Source organism: Falco punctatus, assembly GCF_963210335.1.
Source record: "Falco punctatus genome assembly, chromosome: 8".
Classification (NCBI taxonomy): domain Eukaryota; kingdom Metazoa; phylum Chordata; class Aves; order Falconiformes; family Falconidae; genus Falco; species Falco punctatus.
The window spans coordinates 18,796,619-18,815,946 of NC_137588.1; the positions used below are offsets into that span (position 1 = coordinate 18,796,619).

At 53.1% G+C, this 19,328-nt stretch overlaps 1 protein-coding gene across 6 annotated transcripts in view; it reads right to left on the bottom strand.

The window, feature by feature from the left end:
* Positions 1-18: 18 nt before the first annotated feature.
* HOXD3 (homeobox D3) overlaps positions 19-19,328 on the bottom strand; it is a 37,857-nt gene continuing 18,547 nt past the window's right edge. For 3 of the 6 annotated variants that reach the window (XM_080400514.1, XM_080400512.1, XM_080400513.1), the window contains 3 exons: positions 13,888-13,971; positions 10,039-10,584; positions 20-9,584 (listed from right to left, as the gene is read on the bottom strand). In XM_080400514.1, the coding sequence (XP_080256640.1) occupies positions 8,833-9,584; positions 10,039-10,534 (1,248 nt within the window). In that variant the 5' untranslated portion in view covers positions 10,535-10,584; positions 13,888-13,971 and the 3' untranslated portion in view covers positions 20-8,832. Of the gene's footprint in view, positions 9,585-10,038; positions 19,266-19,328 lie in introns of those variants that run through there. The other 3 variants (XM_080400515.1, XM_080400511.1, XM_080400510.1) reach the window with 3 other exon arrangements.

The window sequence follows — 19,328 nt, forward strand, 5'->3', positions numbered from 1 at the left end:
CGCCCCTCCCCGCACCTGCCCCGCGCCCCGCCGGGGCAATACTGCCCTGATATAGGGCCGGGAGCGGGGCGGCACGTTCCGCCCCGCGGCCAATGGGAGCCCGGCGGGGGGAGCCTTCATCGGGGGTCCCGGACGCCGCGGGCTCCCCTGCCCACGCCCGACTGCCCAGGCCCGGCGGGGGGCTGCGGGCGGGCAGCCCCCCGAGCCCTTCGGGGCCTCCCCGCGACGGGCCGCTCGCTCTGCACTCGCCGGAGCTGCCGGGCACTTCGGAGCCGCTTGCCGGGAGTTTGGAGGGTGGGTGAGCCGGCGCTTTCCCGCTACCCGGGCTCCCGTCCCAGGGCACCTCTGCCCCCTCCCCTTGCTCTGCTACTGGCCAGGCCCCCGCAGGCTCCCACGGGAGCCCACGCAGCCAGAGGGAGCAGCCGGAGCAGCAGCGGGCTGCGCAGGCACCCCCAGGCTGTCCGCACCCTTGGTGAGGGGGGGGCTGCTGCACCTCGCGGCACTTAATGGTCTCGTTCCATCAGATAAGTGCTCTGCAGCCTCTCAAAAGTGAATCCCCAGGCTCACCCCGTTAATGGGCTTTCATTTTTCCCTTGGCGATTCAGCATTGTTTACTGAGGGTTTGCAGCTGGCAGAGAGTGCACCAAGTTGCGCTGCCCAGCCAAACCCTCCAGCTCTCTCTCTTGGCTTTCATCCCCCCAGAACAGCAGGGAACAGGAACAGGCATGGAGGTTATGAAGCCTGGACTCTGAAAGTGATCATCTTTCCCTAAATGGCTCCAAGTGATGCTTGACCATCCAGTCTGAGCTATACATATGTTTGATTTGGATAATGATGGGTTTCATCCAAGTCATCAACTGATAACCATGTGTCAAAGCTGTTCAGAACAGCAAAAGGGTGTGCTGAGCAAGCATGCTTGGGCTTTGGTGACTGGGGACAGACAAGGAACATGAAGAAAGGCTACATCATGCTGCTTTGAATTAGATGTGTAACTATCTAAGTCTTTAGGAGGTAGATGTGGACTCAGCTGGGAAATGCAAGGATGGTACCTTATAAAAAATCATTTTCTTTCTAAATAAAAGCATGAAATTGAAATGCCTTCGCCCGTCATCTACTGCCTTACACTCAATAGCCCAAAGAGCTCTATAAGCTCTTGGCCAAGTGCTGCTCGCTGCCACAAATTTTGCAAGGACCAGACATGGTGCAACCACCCAAGGGCAACCAGGTTCCCCAGAGAAGGAAAAATTCTGGGTCTTTTGTTGATTTCAGAGGTCTGACTCATGACAGAGAAGGGACTTGGGGAGACGCAGTCAGACCATTTCACGGACTCAGCCTCAACTCTTTCCCATGGAGACTTGTGCTCTGCAGCTCAGCCCTAGCTGGCCCACCATTATGCCCAGACAATGCTTCCAAGCAGGCCTGGTGGGATTTTTTCCTGCAGAGGACACATCCCTGGTACAGGCAGATGCAAGCCCACATGGACACAGGAGCACTTCCCTGTATATGCATCTAACCAACGACACAGTCTTCTATCAGCCCTGCTTTCTCCCCAGCTCATCCAGCCCATCCGCTATAAAGCAACTATTACAGAGCAAAGGCTGGCTATACAGATTACTGCTTTAATGTGCTTGGAACTCAGAGTCTACAGGCAGAGCAGCCGCTGTAAGCTCAGAGACCTGAAGTTAGCTGTTCTCCAGACACAGACTTGTTTACTGTTCTGAGCTGTGTTGCCCTGCTGCAGTAATAATGGGTTATCACCTACATTTCCATTTGCAGAGGATGCAGGTATAAATTAGAAGAACAGTTTTAATCAAATACACCTTGTCAGGAAACCTACATTTTGAGGAAGCAGTTGAATTCTGGATGATACAAATTTGCTCAGCATACCCATGGCAATCAGCAGTTTAGAAAATACCATCTTCTGACAAAACAGAAGCCTAGGAACACCAGGCTTTCTCTTTAGCAGAGACAGGCTGTCCATGCAGGAGAGCATCTGTGCTCTTCAGTCTTCCCTGCTGTAAAAAACTCCTGCCTGCAGCGAAGCAGACAGCACTGGCTCTGGAGAAGGGCTGCTGCTTTACTTGAGTCTTCTGTTTGCAACTGGTTTAATTACACCTAAAGCTGTGTTTTAAACACTAAAAGAGCCGTCCATGTTCACATCAGCATAAGATCTTTCCATTCACCCAGCTGGATTCTATTACCAAGTTTCTTGTTTGTTACCTGTTTGTTTTTGCAGGACTGTTTAAGGATGAGGAAATTGGAAATCAGTGGCTAAACACAGGCAAAGAATCTCTTGCTGCTCTGGCTTTTGAGGGGGATGCAATTTTCTATGCTCCTAAATTTCACAGTGTTCAGACATAAATAGCTAACTGCCAGTGATACAAAACTGAGTGACTGCAGCTGGTTTTTTGCAAGAAGTCTAATGGAAAGAGTCCCTGGATGTCACAAGGAGGAAGAAGAACAGTGGGTTAAAAAGAAGAGTGGGGGGAACATAATGCTGTCAAAGGCAATTTGAGAATGGCTGGGAGCTTTATGGACATCTGTGCAAGCAGTGCAGTGATGGCATGAGCCCGGGGAGCTGCTGGGGCAGAAACCTCTGTGAGAACAATGGACCAAACCAACTCCTGTGCCACCACGCTTCTGGAAACACATGGGCCACTGAAAAACCTTTGACAGCCACTGTGAAATTAAGACATGATGTAGGAACAAGCCCAGCTAAAAAACCCTGAGCCCTGTTGGGTGCAGACACTAACCAGCAGTGCCCTGGGGAGGCTGCTTGCACAGTGTGTGTGTTGAAAGCAGCGGCAGCCCTGAGCCAGAGACCTCTTGATGTTGGACCGTGTTGCCTTTCTTCTCTGGAGCAAGCCTCCACCCTCTGTGCTTGTCACAATACTAACACATAGGAGATTCAACAGATCCCTCCCCAGCCCTCAGGAAAATGACATGGAAGGCCTGGTTCAAGCATGACCTTGTCCTTGCCCCTCTGCTGCTATGACACTGCCAGCTAGGGAGAGCTGGTTCTCAGCAATACGTAGGAATGGATGTACATCCATGGCATGAAGATAGCCAGTGTGTGGGTGAGCATCCCAAAGAGAGGTAAGCAAACACCAAGGATTTAAGCGGTGGCCCTGCTAACCCAGGCAAACTATCAAAGGCCCCTGCGAGGAAGGCTATGAGAAAAGGAGAAGCTCCGGGGAGTTCATTTTGTAAAGTGGATAAAACCAGGGATGTACAGAGACCCCAGGGCAAAGAAGAGGAATCATCCTGCCACTCTGGGGAAGCCAGGCTCAGTTCCAGCACAAGCACAGCCCTTGCAGGCAGGCAGGGCACTTCGTGCTTTCCTGAGGAAGGTGTGTTTCCCTTTGCCCTCAATATTTCCCTGCCACAAGTTCCACTGTCCTGGTTGTCCCTGGGGTAGTTTCAGCAGGCCTGGGACAGGGACCTCTGCTCTCCCAGTACATGTGATTAACTACAAAGATCCTCTGCACAAACACAGAGAAGAGGAAAGTCCCTCCCTCTTTCTGTAAGGATTTGCCCAGAAGAGCAATTCCACACAGGCCTCTGCGCCACGTAATGCCCTGTTCCCTGTCCGGTGGCTGAGAAGTTAGTAGGAAGGAAAAATTATGCATATTGATAACCCAGAGGTATCGAGGTAAGCCACACTGCTGTGCATAAAACAGAGGTGTCAAAGCACCAGCAGCCAAGATTTCTGCTTTGCCTAGCCCTTCTTGCTTCCAGAGATCCTAAAAGGTAGCCCAGGTTCCTTGGAGGGAAGATCGAGGTTATGCACCTCACTCAGCATAGGGTTGTCTACCCTCTCTTAAACCTTATGCTGTTGCAAGAAAAACTGCACATCAGCAAATAAAGAAAAACATAACCCAAGTGTTCAAATTATACATTCGGGATCACTTTTACCCACAAGACCTCATCCTGCCTAGTACAGATCCATGCTAATTTTGTTCAGCTTTATGCTTACAATTTATGCTGAAAATTTATTGCAGCTAAGCCTTTCTGGGGTTCATCTCAGAGCAGTTCAGGGAGCTTCAGGACCCTGGGCTCTGAAGTTGGAGACAAAGGCCTACCTCTGCTCCTGACCAGCATCTGCAGAGGCCTGGGGATGTGCAGGCATGGACACCTCACTGTGTTCCCTTTTGCACCTCAGCCTCCGTGACAAAGGGGCTTGATCCCAACCTGCCATGTTACTCCATGGCTTTTGGGTTCTGCCTCTGCTGGCCAGGGTTTCTGGTCGAGTCCCAGCTGGCTCAGGCCCTAGCAGAAGTAGGAGGAACCGCTGTCCAGTGAAAAGTGCTCATCATGTGATTGATCACCCTTAATAGCGCCAGCCCTCTCCCTCCCCCACCAGCCCCACTCCTAGCAAGGACCACGTTGTACCCACTGCTGCTGCTCACGTGAGAACGGAGAGCCATTGCCTGTTCAGGCATAAACCTGCTGCTTAGTCCCCGGAAAGTGGCTGCAGCCAATGGAGCTCTGGTCCAGCCCATCTTGCACCTTTTAAAAGCAGAGGTAGCTGGTTCATCAATATATAACATCACGTGGTGCGCAGCCAGCCACTGCGGCCCTAATTGCCCCGTCAGCACCAGCCCCTTTGTGCTGCCTGGCTGGCTCCAGCTTTTGTTCCCAGGCAGGTCTACTGCGGTGATGCTGCACGCCTGGGCCTCTCCGCTGTGCAGCACGCTGCGCCTTCACTGGCTGCCATTGTATCCAGCCGCTTGGCACACAGGGCGGGCTGGCACATAGAAAGGTGGCATTATGACCTGCAGCTCCTTCCCTCCCTCCCCAGCCAACACCTGTCAACAAGGCACCCTTCCAGCAGCACCCTGGCAGTCCCTTGACCCCCTTTTTTCCCTCTCCAAGTAGTCCCTTCTGTGCATGGACCATCCTGCAGGTTGTTCCACAGGGCTGGAAGAGTGCGGAGACCCCAGTAGTGGATCCCACTTTCAGACTTCTTGTCATGGAGCAACAATGACACAGCTGGTCCCCAAGAAAGCCAGGGGGCTTCTAGCTGACACTGGTGGGCTCCCTCTTTCTTAGCCAGCCTCCCCCAGCCAGCCCCCACCCCACCTGTCCTTGCCTTCTGGGTGTGCAGCCAGCTGCTTCATCTTCACCCATGGGCAAGGCTGCCTGCAGCCCTGGGTGACTCAGGCAGGGTCCCATGGTGGCAGCCATGTGGGGTGCCCAGGGACCAGAACTGGGAGCCTGAAGTGCTCTGCCCAGGGAGTGCTTGCTAATGGAGCAGGTGGCATTTGCCTTTGTTTTCCCAGCCCCACACAAGTGGCACCCACAAGACTGTGGCGTCCCTGGGAACCCCTGGCTGTGCCTGCCTAGGTTCCCCTGCCCCAATGCTGCTCACTAGGCCTTAGACAGAGGGATATGGATGGGACCCCCCTCAAAAGAAACAGGGTGCAAAGAGGCAGCTCAGCCCTGCATTGGCTGGATGGAGCTAACCAAGCCTCATCTGAACACTAGAGCTTCATGTCCTTTTTGCTGCAGGGAAACTGCTGCAGCCCTGTTATCCACCCATGGTGGACTGCTGTAAGGGCCAAACCAACATGTGGAGACCTGAAACCTGCTGATCTGAACAGGAGAACCTGCATGGCCTTGCTGAAGCTCAGTGCACCTGACACCTCTCAGCCAGTGCTGTCGGCAGCTCCCTACCCCAGACACTGCTGCAGCACTGCCAACACTTAGAGGCCCTGGCTCAGTGACCTCGTTATGGGTCTGGAGCAGAGGGAGCAGGGAAGGAGGGGAAGGGGTGCTATAGCTCCCATTTGCAGAGAAAGGCAAGGCTGGGATCAGCCCCAGGCCTGGCCTTGGCTGATGAGTTGTGTTTTAAATAGGTGACCGGAGTTCATCACATCAGATGCTGTTGCAAAGGATCTGAGTTCCTATTGAGTGTGAAAGGGGGTTGTTTATAATTTATGGGTTTTAAATGATGGGCCAAGAAAAAGTCTGGCTTGTGCCAAAGTGTCTCTCTCCTCTAGATGGCTGATGCTTGTACAAACATTGTAAAAATGCCAGCAATCTCGCTAAAGTAACATTACTTCTAATAATTAGGTTTATCATCATGGACTTCTATCGCGTTACAAACGAGACACCTCTGCCAGAGTCACAGAGAAGAAAGTGAATTTATTTACAAGAAGATTCTCCCTCGCACATGCTCCTCCTCCTCCCCCACTGGAAGCCAAGTCTGCAAACCCTGTCTTTCTGCACTATGAAAATAATTCAGGGCAGTGTGTGTTGTAACACCGTGTTTGTGATCAGTACTCCTCCAAAACCCAGTTCTTCCTCAGGTCTGGGGAAGGGCTATCTATAAATGGCCTTTTCTTTCTTAACACATTTAAGAATTAATAGTGTAAGTCAGAGCAAACACTGAAGAACAGCCTATAGAGCGTGAAGGTGGGGAACACTTGGGAAAAGCACATTGGGTTACACCAGGGACAGCCCTGCAGAAATGGTGGTGCCTTGCTGTTTCGAAGATAGAGGCAGGTGATGCAAAACAGACTGTCTTTTCAAGAACACACATGAAACCCTACATGGACAATTTCAGTCATGGGTACATTGATTACAGAAAGTTTTGGAGATACAAACATAGATATATATATATATTTATGGAATATTATAGAAGTATAATTCACAAGTGGTGTTTAGCCTTACTTTTTGCATTGTTTGTATGTTTTGTTTACTCCTGGATGGAGCTTCTAACAATTTGTGTGAAAACTTCCATAGAAAACAATTTTAGGGCTCAAAATGGTTAAAATATGTCTCCGAACAAAGCACTTTATTCTGTTCTGTTTTGTTTACAGACCTACAACACATATATCCAAATTTGCTTGGGTAAAAGTGAAATTAAACGAAAGATACACTTCTCAATGTAGCACGACATTGTTAAAATAGCACAGAGGGGGAAATAAAACCCTAAGTAATATTTTGAATCGTTACTGTCCAGCCAAATATAAATACCAGAAGACGAGAAAGAAAGCAGGGAGGAGAAAGAAAAGAAGAAAATAAAAGAAAGAAAACTTGTCTGTGTTGACCAGAATTGGAGAAGTTAAAATATTTCTCACAAGAGGAATGCCAGGTCCTGTCATTAGAGAATGGAGTAGGAGCTGCAGTGTTTGTCAAACTGGGAAGTGGCGCGTCAGATGGTTTGGTGGGGAATACAGAAGTTCGGATTAATCTTTAACTCGACACTTTTAGAAAGAGATAAGAATAGTCTTCTCAGAGCGACATGTACCGTCAGGAAGAGACTTTAATGACAATGTTTACAAAAGAAGTATCTCTGTAAATCCAGCGAGGGATTCAACACAGCCGTGTAACTAGAGAGGAGGAAACACGAGGGTTCACAGCATCGATCCTTTTTTTTCTTTTTTTTCTCTGTCCCCACCTCACCCCACCCCCATGTTAACTGTCCCGTTGGTGGCAGAGAGGCAGCGGTGCCCCTCTGCCGCGGCCAGAGGGGACGGGACGGTCCTGGCCAGGCGCCGGGGAGTGCGGCGGCACCTCCCGGCCGCTGCCCGCACCCCCCCTGCCTCGGCGACTCCCCTTCGGCTGCGTGTATCTGATTGTCAATTTTCTTTCAAAGTTTATTTTTATGAAAAACAAGAGGAAAAGCTCGGGCTTCGAAAGATGTCTAAAAAATTGATTTATGGTTACTATAAAGACAACAGTATAAATAACAAAGGAGGCAGCAGCTGCTGCGCGGATTGCCATGGAGACCCTAATGAAATTAGCACTATCAGAGGGTTTCTAATTTTTTTTTTTTTTTTTTTGCGTTCTAAGCTTCTAATTCCTTTCCTATTTCAGATAGCCAGAGTGTAATTAAAAAAAAAATAATAAAATAGCCCACTGAAATAATAATATGTGCGACAGATACCCAGTCAATAAATATATGTTAACCTCACCGAGGTTTCCGTATGCAGGATTTGATCTGAAACAAGATGGCCAAGCGCCCCACTTTGTAGGTCACCTCCTCAAAGCGGCTGCGCTTCCAGCCACAAAGGTGGCTTCACCCGGCCGAGCCTGCTGCCAGCCAAGCCACCGAGGCGCTCGAGTGGGGCCAGCCGGTTAGAAATAAATACTTTAAAAATACTTTCGATATTTTCTTTTAAAGTGTAACGGCTCTTTGTGTGATGCCACAGTTTGTTTTACTCTATTAATGACTCACGACTTGCTGTCTTACTTAACCCTTACATAAACTACAAACACCAGCCACTGTTACAACTGTTCAAGACTACTCTCTCAACTAGCTCAGACCGAATATACTAAATAGGTGAAATGTCAGTCACCACGGACCTGAATCGCTCTCTCGAAGTACTGGTGAAGAAACTCTACAAATACCCACATAAATACATTAAGACGAGGATAAATAATCAGTGATACAAAAATGTCTCGCTTAAAATAATAAATACATATCATTTAGTCCGATGCGATCCTTACGTTACGGAAGAATTCATAAATTAACTTCTCTGAAATAAGCTTACGCGCGGGCGAGTTCCCACCGCTCACGCCTGGTCTAACACACCTCAGCATGACGGCTGCTAACACTACAGCATCTCTAAGACTTACCTTCAAGTACATCATTACCAGCTTATCAGTCCCTCGGTTTGCAGTATATTGCACTGTCATGCTTAAAACAGCTCTAAGAGAAAGGCTCCTGCTCACGGACCTACTCGGGGCTGCGGAAGAAAGAGAGGAGCTTCTAGGGGAGACAAATCCACTAATACTGTTGGCACTCGAGAGCAAAGTAACACTGTCCCGTCAGAAAAAATGAGGTAATGGAGAGGGGAGCGGGCCCCGCCGGCCGCTGCCCCGCTACAGATGCGTGAGCTTGGGCGCCTCCTGCATCCGTCCCTGAGAGGTGTGGTGAGAGGACAGGTCCGTGTAGGTGGGGTGGGGATCGCAAGGTCCGTGGTGGTGGCCGCCGGGGATCTGGGCGGCGCAGCTGTAGTCCACGCTGGCGGAGGAGGGGTGCTGCAGGTGCCCCAGGTTGAACATGGGGCCCGAGGCCGGCATGGAGTCCACGAAGTTGCCCCCCACGTAGACGGGGCTGCCCTGCAGGCTGGGGTTGGCGAAGCCGCCGCCGCCGCTCTGCATGGGGTGAGGGTCGTACTCCGCGCCCGCGTAGCGCTTCTGCTGCGGCAGGCAGCTGCTCAGCGGCGCCGTGTAGGCGGCCAGCCCGTACATGCTCTGCTGGGATTTGGCGAAGGAGGTGGGCGAGGGCGCGTCGTAGCTGAGGCTGTTGACGCTGGGGAGCTGGCTGGAGTAGCCGACGTGGTTTGGGCCGCTCAGGGGGGGGCTGCGGTCTGGGGACTGTCCGACGGGGGAGTGCATGATGCCTTTGGCTTTCTGGTCCTTTTTATATTTCATCCGGCGGTTCTGGAACCAGATCTTGATCTGCCGCTCGGTCAAGTTGAGCAGGTTGGCCATCTCCACCCGGCGCGGCCGGCACAGGTAGCGGTTGAAGTGAAACTCCTTTTCCAGCTCCACCAGCTGCGCGCTGGTGTAGGCTGTGCGCACCCGCTTGGAGGCCGGCCCGGGGGGGCTCTTGTCCTCGCAGCTCTCTCCTGCGGGGAAGAGGCACAAAGAGCCGTTGGTCCCCCCCGAAGGCCCCCCCCCCCGGGGTCCCCCGGAGCCCCGCCGCCCTCTCGCGCTCTGCCGGCACCCGGGGAGGGGAGCCAGGGGGCCCGGGGGCGGTGCTGCATCCGTCCCTGCCCGGCATACACCCACCACCACCCCGCAGCTGCCTCCCCCAGGGGCTCCCAGCGACCGCCCGTCCAGGCGGTGCCGGGACCCGTCGGGGCCGCGCCTGCCGCCGCTGGGCTGGCAGGGGGAGCGCGGCAGGACCCCCCAGCCTGCCCCACCTGCAGAGCCCGGCAGGGCGGGGACCCCCGAGCGGGGCGGAGAGGCGATGGCAGCGGGAGGAGCAGGGAACAAGGCGCAGGGCCATGGGACTCAGCCCGAGGGGTTCAGCCCGGCTCCCCGGACGGGCAATGGGCTGAGGCGGGGGTGTTGGGCTACCTGAGGGGGCGCAGGTGCTTTTCTGCTTGGAGTTCTGCCGGGACTCCTTCATCCAGGGGAATATCTGCTTGCTGAGAGTGGCGGTGGCCGAGCCCGAGGAGTTGGGGCCCCCCTTGGCTTTTTTCGGAGGGGGTGCGCTGGGAGGGGGATTGGGCGGGGAGGAGGGCGGCAGCGCCGAGGGTTGCTGCTCGCCGATGCCCGGGGGCTGGCTGCCCCCGGGCCCGCCCCCGGCCGTCCGCATGCAGCTGCCGCTCAGCTCGCTGCCCTTGTGGGCCGGGGCGCGGCCAGGCGCCGAGCCCTGGACGGAGCAGGCGGAGCCGGGGTACTCGCCGTCCAGGCCAGCCTGGCCGTAGGGCCGGTGGGCCGCGCCGTAGGGGTAGGCGTCGGCCTTGCTGTAGGTGTAGCCCCCGAAGAGCCCCGCGTTGTCGTAGTAGGTGGCTTTCTGCATCCTCCGCTCTGCGATCGCCGAGGCCCGCGGCCCCCGCTCAAATAACATTGACCGCCGCCCCGCGCTTCACGTCGTCGGCCCGGGCCACTCGCAGCCACCTGGGGAGGGGGACAACGGGGACACAAAAGAGACCTTCAGTGGGGGGCGCCGGCTGGGAGCGGCCGGGCCGGCCCCCAAGCACCCCAGCACCTCCAGCCTCGGCTGGGCCGGTGGGCCTGGGGGCAGCGGGGAGGGAGCAGGGGCAGCGGAGAAGGAGCAGGGCACCAGGGAGAGACCGGAGGACAGCAGGGAGGGACCGGGAGTCATCAAGGAAGGAGCAGGGGACACCAGGGAAGGACCAGAGTTGCCAAGGAGGAAGCAAGGGACACCAGGGAAGGAACAGGGTCAGCCGGCAAGAGCCAGTGCAAACTGGGGCACACCAGGGAGAGAACAGGGCACAGGAGGGAAGGAGCCACCCAAGAGAAATGCTGCTGGGGGGAGGCGGGGGAAACACCACACTGGCGGGACTTCCTAGAGGCCACTTTTTGAGGGATGTTTTCTTGCTTTGTTTTGTCTTTGGACCGTTCCCGCACGGGTTTCGCTGGACCGGCCCCCGCGGCTGCAGGCAAGGGCTCTCAGAGCGCAATGCGGGGCCACGCTGGGTGGCGTCCCCAGGGACCACCGGCCCGTTCCGGCGGAGAGCCCCCTTGCCCGCCCGGCCGGCACGCGTGCGCACAGCCGCGCACGGCTGACATGATGGATTGAGCCCGGGCTGTGGCCTAGCAGAGGCAGAGAAACCCCGTCCCCTTTGTAAACCCGCCCTCCTTCTTTCCCCCGGATTCCTCCGGAGTTAAAATATAACCGGCGCCATTCACTCCCTTCACTTTGCACTATAAAGGAAGTCGCAGGTCAGCTCCCCTATTTTAATTCCGTGATGAATTAAATTCCCTCACCCAACGTTTCTCGTCCCCTTTCTTTTTCCCCAGTATAAAGAACCTGAGACACTGGAGATCGTTTTTAGGGATTTCTCTTCTTTTTCCAGCTGCAAACTTATGGCGCTCCCCTCCCTGCCCCCCTGGCCCCCCGACGGGGCTGCTCAGACCGAAAGCGCATAGTCCCCTTAGGGCAGATGTTTTGGGGAAGGGTGCTGTTACCTTTCCCTTTGCCGCTCCCAAAACTTCTCTGAGCTTGATGCAAGATAGAAACTGTTCTGCAATTTTGTTGCGGCTTTTCAATATTCCTTGTTCTTATTTTTCTTGTCGAATAAGGGCTTTCTACGACATTTTTAGTAAATTTGAAATTAACACGTACTTCACCTGGCAATGTAAGTCTGTAACTCAACGTATCTTAGGGGTTCGTTGTATTTCTTCAGGGTTTAAGCCTATTAACATACCAGAGAAGAGCAGCTAGAATTTTTTGAACAGTGTCCGATAATTACCATTCTCCAGCCTATACTGACAGAGTCCAGCCTATACTGCCAGAGTACTGCTTTCTCCCGCAGCAATTGGTACCGCCAAATACCGCTGACCTGTTCTCTAAAATTCACCGGGAAACACGTCTGTTTAACTCAATAACCTCAGCGAGCTGCGATCCGCGGCCGCTCTCGGCCGTTTATCCCCAGTTACGAACTGCCGGGGTCCTTTTCTTCCCTGAACAAAAGCTTGGGATGATCTGCGAAGCTGACAGAAATGGGGAAAGAGCTATTTTCCTCTCCTGGAAAATCTGAGTTAAAAAAAAAAAATCTATGGAAATAGACGATGGCGATTCAGATGAGTTTTAACACGCTGTGATAATCTTGATGAGTCTTGAAAGAATTTCTGTGCAAAATAACTGTCTCTTTTTCCATTTCTGTCATCTACATTTTCGGGAGCGGTCTGGACTGAGGACTTTTGTTAGCACAACACCGCCTTAAGCATAGGCTTTTATGTGCCTTGTGAAATATAGTTCCCAAAAGAATACGCAGAATCTTAAGAAAGAATATTGCTGTTAAGCTGTTAAAAGCCTTATTTCTTTTCTGAAATACCAACTGCTTGTGAACTCTGCTTGAACCTAAAAAGGAGGCTATGGGCCATAAATCACATGGACAATGCTCAACTGTTTGGTGGCTCATCTTTAGATCTTAAAAAGAGAGAGAGGGAGAGAAAGAGGGAGAGGGAGCAAGACAGACCTTTCCAGGGTTTGATTTTGCCAGGACTGCAAGGCCCGGGGTGATGTTTTTATAGGTGACACCAAAGCAGGGGCTCAACACTTGGTGATTTGGCCAGAAACAGCCTCCGAGGAGGGGGAGCAGGGGGGTGGGGTGGGGGGGAAGTGACATCCAAATGGTGAGGCCGAGCCGTGGGAGGTGGGCTTGGAGGCACCGAGGGTAGGAAGCCACAAAGTATCCATGTCTGTGTTTCAGATTTCCCTTCCTCCTCTCCAGAAAGTTTAACCTCATCTGAACTGTTAGGTGTTGCACACCATAATGGGGCTTTTTGTCCCACCACTGGTTCCAGCGCTTTTGGAGGTTACCGACCCCCTCACGGCTCTGTCTGGGGGGGCAGCGGGAGCCTACACTGCCACCGGCCCAGCGCTGCCAGTCGCTTTCCTCCCAACACGTTCATATTAAGCAGCTCTCTACTAAAACTTCCACTACACTTAATTCTGCTTAGGATCAATATCTAATATGATACCGAATAAATAAGAGGCGGTGAGAACGGCCAGTGGAGCGGTTATTAAAGCAGCCGGAGCTCTCAGGGTGCATATCAATGCACCTGTCATTGCGGTTTGTAACAAAATTTATGACTGCTAGCGCCGTGGCAGTAAACGCTCCGGCCAGGAATGAAAAGGAAAACACTTCCCAAGCCCCGGCACTTTCAGAAGTGCAAAGCAGCCGGCGCGTAGGAGGGAGCCCGGCAAAAGAATCCCCCGCTCGGGACGTTCCCCGGCCGCCGGCCCGCGGCAGCCCCGTATATAAGGAAAGCGCCGGAGCCGCCGGCGGACCTGGCTGCCGCGCCGGGCTGGGGCAGGGGAGCCGGGCCATGGGGAGCCTCTGCCCCGGGCGGGCAGCCGGCACCCACCGCTGTGGCTGCGCCTGAGCCGGGGGGTGTCTCGCCTCTGGGGGTGCTGAGAGAGGGCACTGGCGCCTCTCAAACCGGCTACGGAGCCCTCGCCAGAGCCACCGGCTGGGTCTAGGGTTTGGCTGCTCCCCGGCCGGGCTGGGCTTCCTCCGAGCACGGGCTGCTTCCAGCGGGGCTTTAATTACTTGGCGTGGCGGGCAGCGGCGCCCCGGGACCCTGCGGCGCCGGGCTCAGCCCCGCCGGCGCTCCCCGCTCCCCGCTCGGCGGGCCGGCGGCCGGGCCACGACGGCGCACCCTGCTAGGGGCCCATCGCGCCCGGGGAAGCGAGAGACGTGGATGGAAAAGGAAATTCAGAGAACTCACCACACTTATGTTTTTTCTTGATTTTTGACTTTAACTGTGTGGGTAGGATCTTCAGGTTCCTTTGGATAATCCGTGGACACGGACCTGCAATAGAATTGAGAACTCTCAGCGGAAACTGCTTTGTTTTGGACTTTCTTCCTTACGACTTTGTTAATAAATGCACACCTCGTCCGCAGCCCCTCACCGTGTCTCTGCATCCGTGTCAGGTCTTTTACCAGACAAAGGGCAGACGTTTCTCTTCATTAGTAATAGCGCTTTTGAGAGTGGCGGGGAGCAAACAAACAAGCAAGATACACCGGCTGCGGATCGGACCCGGGCAGGACGGCCTGCGGCGGCCACTCCGTCGGGCCCCGCGCACCGGCCGCGGAGCTGCGCCCGCCTCCCCAGCGGCCGGGCCGGGCCGGGACGCGGAGAAGCAGCGCATGGGGGGGACGGGCGCTCCATCGCCGGCCACACCCGCCGCACCCGCCGCCCGCGGAGCGCTCCGCGGAAACGGAGATACCGCGGGTCTCTCTCCCTTCCTCCCCCAAGGCCCCGGTTAAGACAGAAAGACAAACGAAGAAACCCCAGCGCCGAAAATGCGCCGAAAATTTTCGCGGCTCGAAATGAGCGTTTTGCGTTTGGCTGTGTAACGTGTCGACTCAGGACTTCAACAACTTAAGAGTGCCAGAAAATCCCCCACAAAGGAGCCCAGGTCATTATAAAGACGATTTCTAGCCACCATAAGCCTTTGAAATGACCTTTGGCTCGTACAGCAATAACTCACCACTTAATGAACAACCAACGGAAGCGCCTCCAATAGCTCACAACACAACAGACCTTACAACTTTCCAGCAAGTCTTCTCGCTCCTTACCCAAACCCAGTAGGATGCTACATTCCCCCTCCAAATCACCTTAATTTATGCTGGCAAACTGGAGTTAGGGAAGTGGAGCTTCATGATTACACATGATGCTCGCTCAGGTTCTTGGCCCAGGCCTGTCCCGGTAACGTCTTATATAATATATTCACGTGGGCGTACGTCAACTTTAAGTGCTTTTTTTTTTTTTTTTCAAGAGAGTTCATTAGAAAGAGCACACTTTACAGGGTGTATGAAAGCAGCATAAGTTGGGTTGCACCTTAGCCCTTGAGCGGAGAGATCATAACATTGCAAACCAAGTCATTGTTAGCTGCTGTTGATTACACGGTAAGTTTTTATTTTGTGCCTAATTAATTATCGACTTCTCATCCCTTTCCGAAGCGGCTCCTCAACCTTAGAAGCAATAGCCTTCCTGCTCTAGACACGCTTTACTTGGAGAGAGCTTGGCCAAATATCGAGATTTCCACGGCCAGAGAGAGAGCCCCCAAAGTTTGCTCTGCAGAGAGAGAGGGGAGTAGGAGCACACCAGGGTTTTGCTCTGCTCCCAGCTCTGCTCCTGCAGAGCTGACCTCGGAGAAGTTGCCAGAGCTAAACCCAGGGAAATCTTTAGGATTATTCAGGCGTGGGCCCAATATAGGTATTATTGAAATTTTAGGTGAAGTTATAAGTGAGTGCTTCCATCGAGCCAAATGAAATGCTGCTTGCAGTAATTGGATTCAGCTGACTAACTTGGCAGGCCAGCAGCTTGGAGGCATAGAGCTAAGAAAAATGTTCACTGCTTTTAACTTCTGATCGAGCAGAGCAACACGCAACAGAAAGAAAAAAAAAAAAAACACCCCAACTTTCTGCCCCTAGGCTCCCTGTCCTGTCTCCCACGGAGGACTCGCCCGGGTCGCTCGGGGCGGGCAGGGTCCGGGCAGCCCTACACCCGCTCCTGCTCGCCAGCACAAAACCGGGCTGCACGCGGGGGCTGTCGAACAAACATAACCGAGAGTTCAGCCGGGCCACAGGCAGGCCACAGGCAGTGGAAACAGGCGCTCCTGGGAGAACCGGGCCAGTTGCAACAGCCCAAGAGGGAGCTGAGCCGCAAATGTATGCGGGGAGGCTGTGTGGCCGCTCCCAGCCCCCCAGGCCGCCCAGAGAGGCACCAGTTCCCCCCTCCCCAGGCATCTTCCCACCGTCTTATTGATCAAACCGCACAAATGCAGGGCAAGAAACTTCTCGGTAGCTAAACATCAAGCCGTGTGTTACTCAGCGTGTGTTAACTCGAAGGCATGAGCGTACCGGTAATATCCACACTAAAACAACTGGGGGAGGAAAACAACAGCCACTGAGGAACACAAATGCACGGCGAGGGGAAAAGGTTCAGGAAGGTACTTGGCAGGAATATTTAAGAGACCCTATGTAGGGGCTACATTACTGATGAACCTATTTTAAATCGTCCTTTACAAATCAACACGGCTACCCCCTGCCCGGCTATCCACGGCAACGCGCTAACGTGATGCTCAATCTTATTCTGGCAATGGGAGCATCCAGCAAAGTTGTCTCTCCCTCCTTTCTTTGCTTATTTTCAATTCCATTCCTGAAACCACCGAATATCGGGGAAAGGGTAGGGGTAAACGTCTTCCCCTAGCCTTTGGGAGGGAGTCCGCTTTTTATTTAAAGAGCATAATAAAAAGAAGATACAGCTTAAAACGTTCAAGGAGGTGAAGACCACTCCATGCATTTGCAGCCGTTATGGACAGAGATTGCAAACAAATTCCAGACAGTCTCTGAGTAAAGGCGATAATGCAGCCCCTGTGGTTAAAGGTCCCATTTTGTCATGCAGTTGCTTACCTGTGTATCAATTTATCATAAACCTGGGCTCCTCACTTTTCAGCATCTGCGCTTGCAGTTCTTAGAATATATCCTTCACCCTTTGTCTGCAGACAATACTCTCCTAAACCTGATCTTGCGGTTTTACAGACATTTCCATACACCAGAATTCCCGATAGAACGCAAAGAGGCTCAAACTCAACTACCAATAAAAGAGAGCGAGTGGAAATCGGAATTTGTTGGGCTTAGGAAAAAAAAAAAAAAAAAAGAAAAAAAAAATCAACACAACCCTTTAGCCATCAGCCTCCTGGAACCAAAGGCAGCAATTGGCCGGCTCGTGTTCTGTTTTGGTTCTAAATCGTGCGGCCATTGATGAATTTTGGGGGCAAGCGGGAGAAACCCCTTTATAATCAGAAATATAGCCACTGCCTTAAAATACAGGCATATTCGCCCACGTGATCGCAGGAGCAGCTCGCCGGGGCCGAGGCTGGCGCGCTCCCCGCGGCCGCCCGCGCCCCCGCGCAGCGGGGCTGCCGCACCGGGCCCGGTGGGGCGGGCCGCCCCCCGCCCCGTGCCCCGGCCCCGGCCCGGCCCGCCCGGCCGCACTGCCGAGCCCTCTCTCCTCCCGCGGAGCTCCGCACCGCGCCGCTCCGCTCCGCACTTACGCGCCCTGCGGGGCCGGCGCAGCCGGGGAAAAGGTGGATTCCGCGGGATGATCCCAGGGCGCAGAAATTCCCGGCGGAGAAAGAGGAGGTATTTGGGACCGGCTGCCGCCGAGAGCCTGCGTCGGGGGCAGTTCCGCAGGAGCGCTGCTCTGGCCGAAAGGCGCTCGCTGGCTTGCGCGAATTTTTGTTTTCTCCTGCTCTGTACCGGGAAGATGCGGGGCAGGGGGGGACTACCCCTGTCTGGAGGCTAAACAAGCGTTGGGGAGAAAAAAAACCCTCATGACATTTGTGCGTGTGTGTGTCTGCCCTGAGCCTGTCTCCCCTCTCTTGTGTGTATGAAGAGACATAGAGCAAACCCGATGTATATCCGTCATGAGTGCCCACAAAGCTCCCCAACAGTTCCAGTTGGAGGGGGGGGAATTTATATTAGCTCCTCTGTTTGATTTTTCTAACATATCTGTAGCTATAAATACACCACACCTAATCTAACATCTGCTATGATTTCATTACCATCCAAAGCATGGGGAGGTGACAGTAACGTATTACCTTACAATACTAACCGTAAGTGCATTGTAACATTTATCTAAATTACATTGCTTTTCCTGACTTTGCAAACCAGTTATAAAAAGATTGGAGTCCAGTGATGGAAACATAAGTTCAATGTAAATTATTGTGTACGGCTTCGGATTTATAATCCTATATTTCTTCGAAATGATGCACTTAAATCTCGCCTCAAGTAAGAGGTAATGGTTCTTTATATCCTTTTTCGTCAGCCATATATTTCGGCGTCTGGGTAGTTTTGCAGAGCCCCCCGCGCTCGCGTGTCTGTGTGTACATACAGCAACCCCTACACGCACAGCGTGTTCTGCATACTTGTGTACATACACACAAAGCCGAACATAATTCTGGCCGCTGTTTAGACATTTTGGATGACGGAGAGGTCTTTCGCTTCCTACACAAAAGTGCGAGGGAAAAGCTGGCCACCGGTCGAGCAAAGAACACGAAGAAGATTCAGAAGAATATGCCTTTTTGGAGGGCAGCTCAGAACCCCCTGGAAAAAGCCCCACAGCCCTGGGGTGTCTTTTCAGAGTCTAGGGCTTAAAGAAAAGAAAGGCACTGCTTAATGCGAAAATGGAGGACGGCTGAAAGAAAGGAGCACCTTCGCCACCGTCACCAGAATTAAGACATCGTAAAGGGGACTGAAAAAGTATTAAGGAAATGTTAATCCTTCCGCTGGTGGGACTCCAGCTTTGCGCGAATTTGTCTCCAGTAAAGGATCTAAGACTTCTTCAATCGGAGCATATGTTCATAGAGCAATAAAACAGAAAGATTTACAGTCTCCTCCCGCCCCCCAGCAGCCTCGCACCCTTTCAGGAATTACTTATGATGATTTATAACAACAACTCCGGCAATTGTCAAACTGATAAAATAGCCCGGGCTATATGCGGGAATAAACGCTCTTATGAAAGGGCTGCGATTTATGTTCGGGTCCATTTTATTGCCTGTCTTGGTGGAGTTTGGTTTCTTTCCCGGACCAACAGGATAATATAAAACTTCATTGATAAAAACGTAGGAGTTCTCGTGAAGTAGCAAATCTGTTCCTTAGTCACTACCAAAGCACATAAACATTTGTCATCTTTGAATAATTGAATTAATGTGTTATTGTTTGAATGTATAATTCATAACATAGGAAACTTTGTCTCTGTCCTGCCACCGAAACGGAAGTAATAAAAAGCTACAATCTAGGGGTTTTTAGAAATTACTCCAGCAAGGGATAATAAAGAATATCCTGTTTGCAGAAAGTATTTCCAGCTGACCCTGGGATTTCACAGAGGAATCTCAGCCTCATTGTCCATATTCTATAGGGTTTATAGAGAGTGGCTTTCTATAAAAATATAAATCCGATTTCCTTCTGGTCCGGGCTATTGATCGGGGGCTTGAAAGGCGGCGTGCCCGCTTCGGGGGCTGAGTGCACCCGGGCTCCTCCGCAGCCCCGGGACGGGCGGCGGGCTCGGGCGGGGACGGGCGGCGGGCAGGGCAGGAGCGGACGGCGGGCAGGGCAGGAGCGGGCAGGGCAGGAGCGGACGGCGGGCAGGGCAGGAGC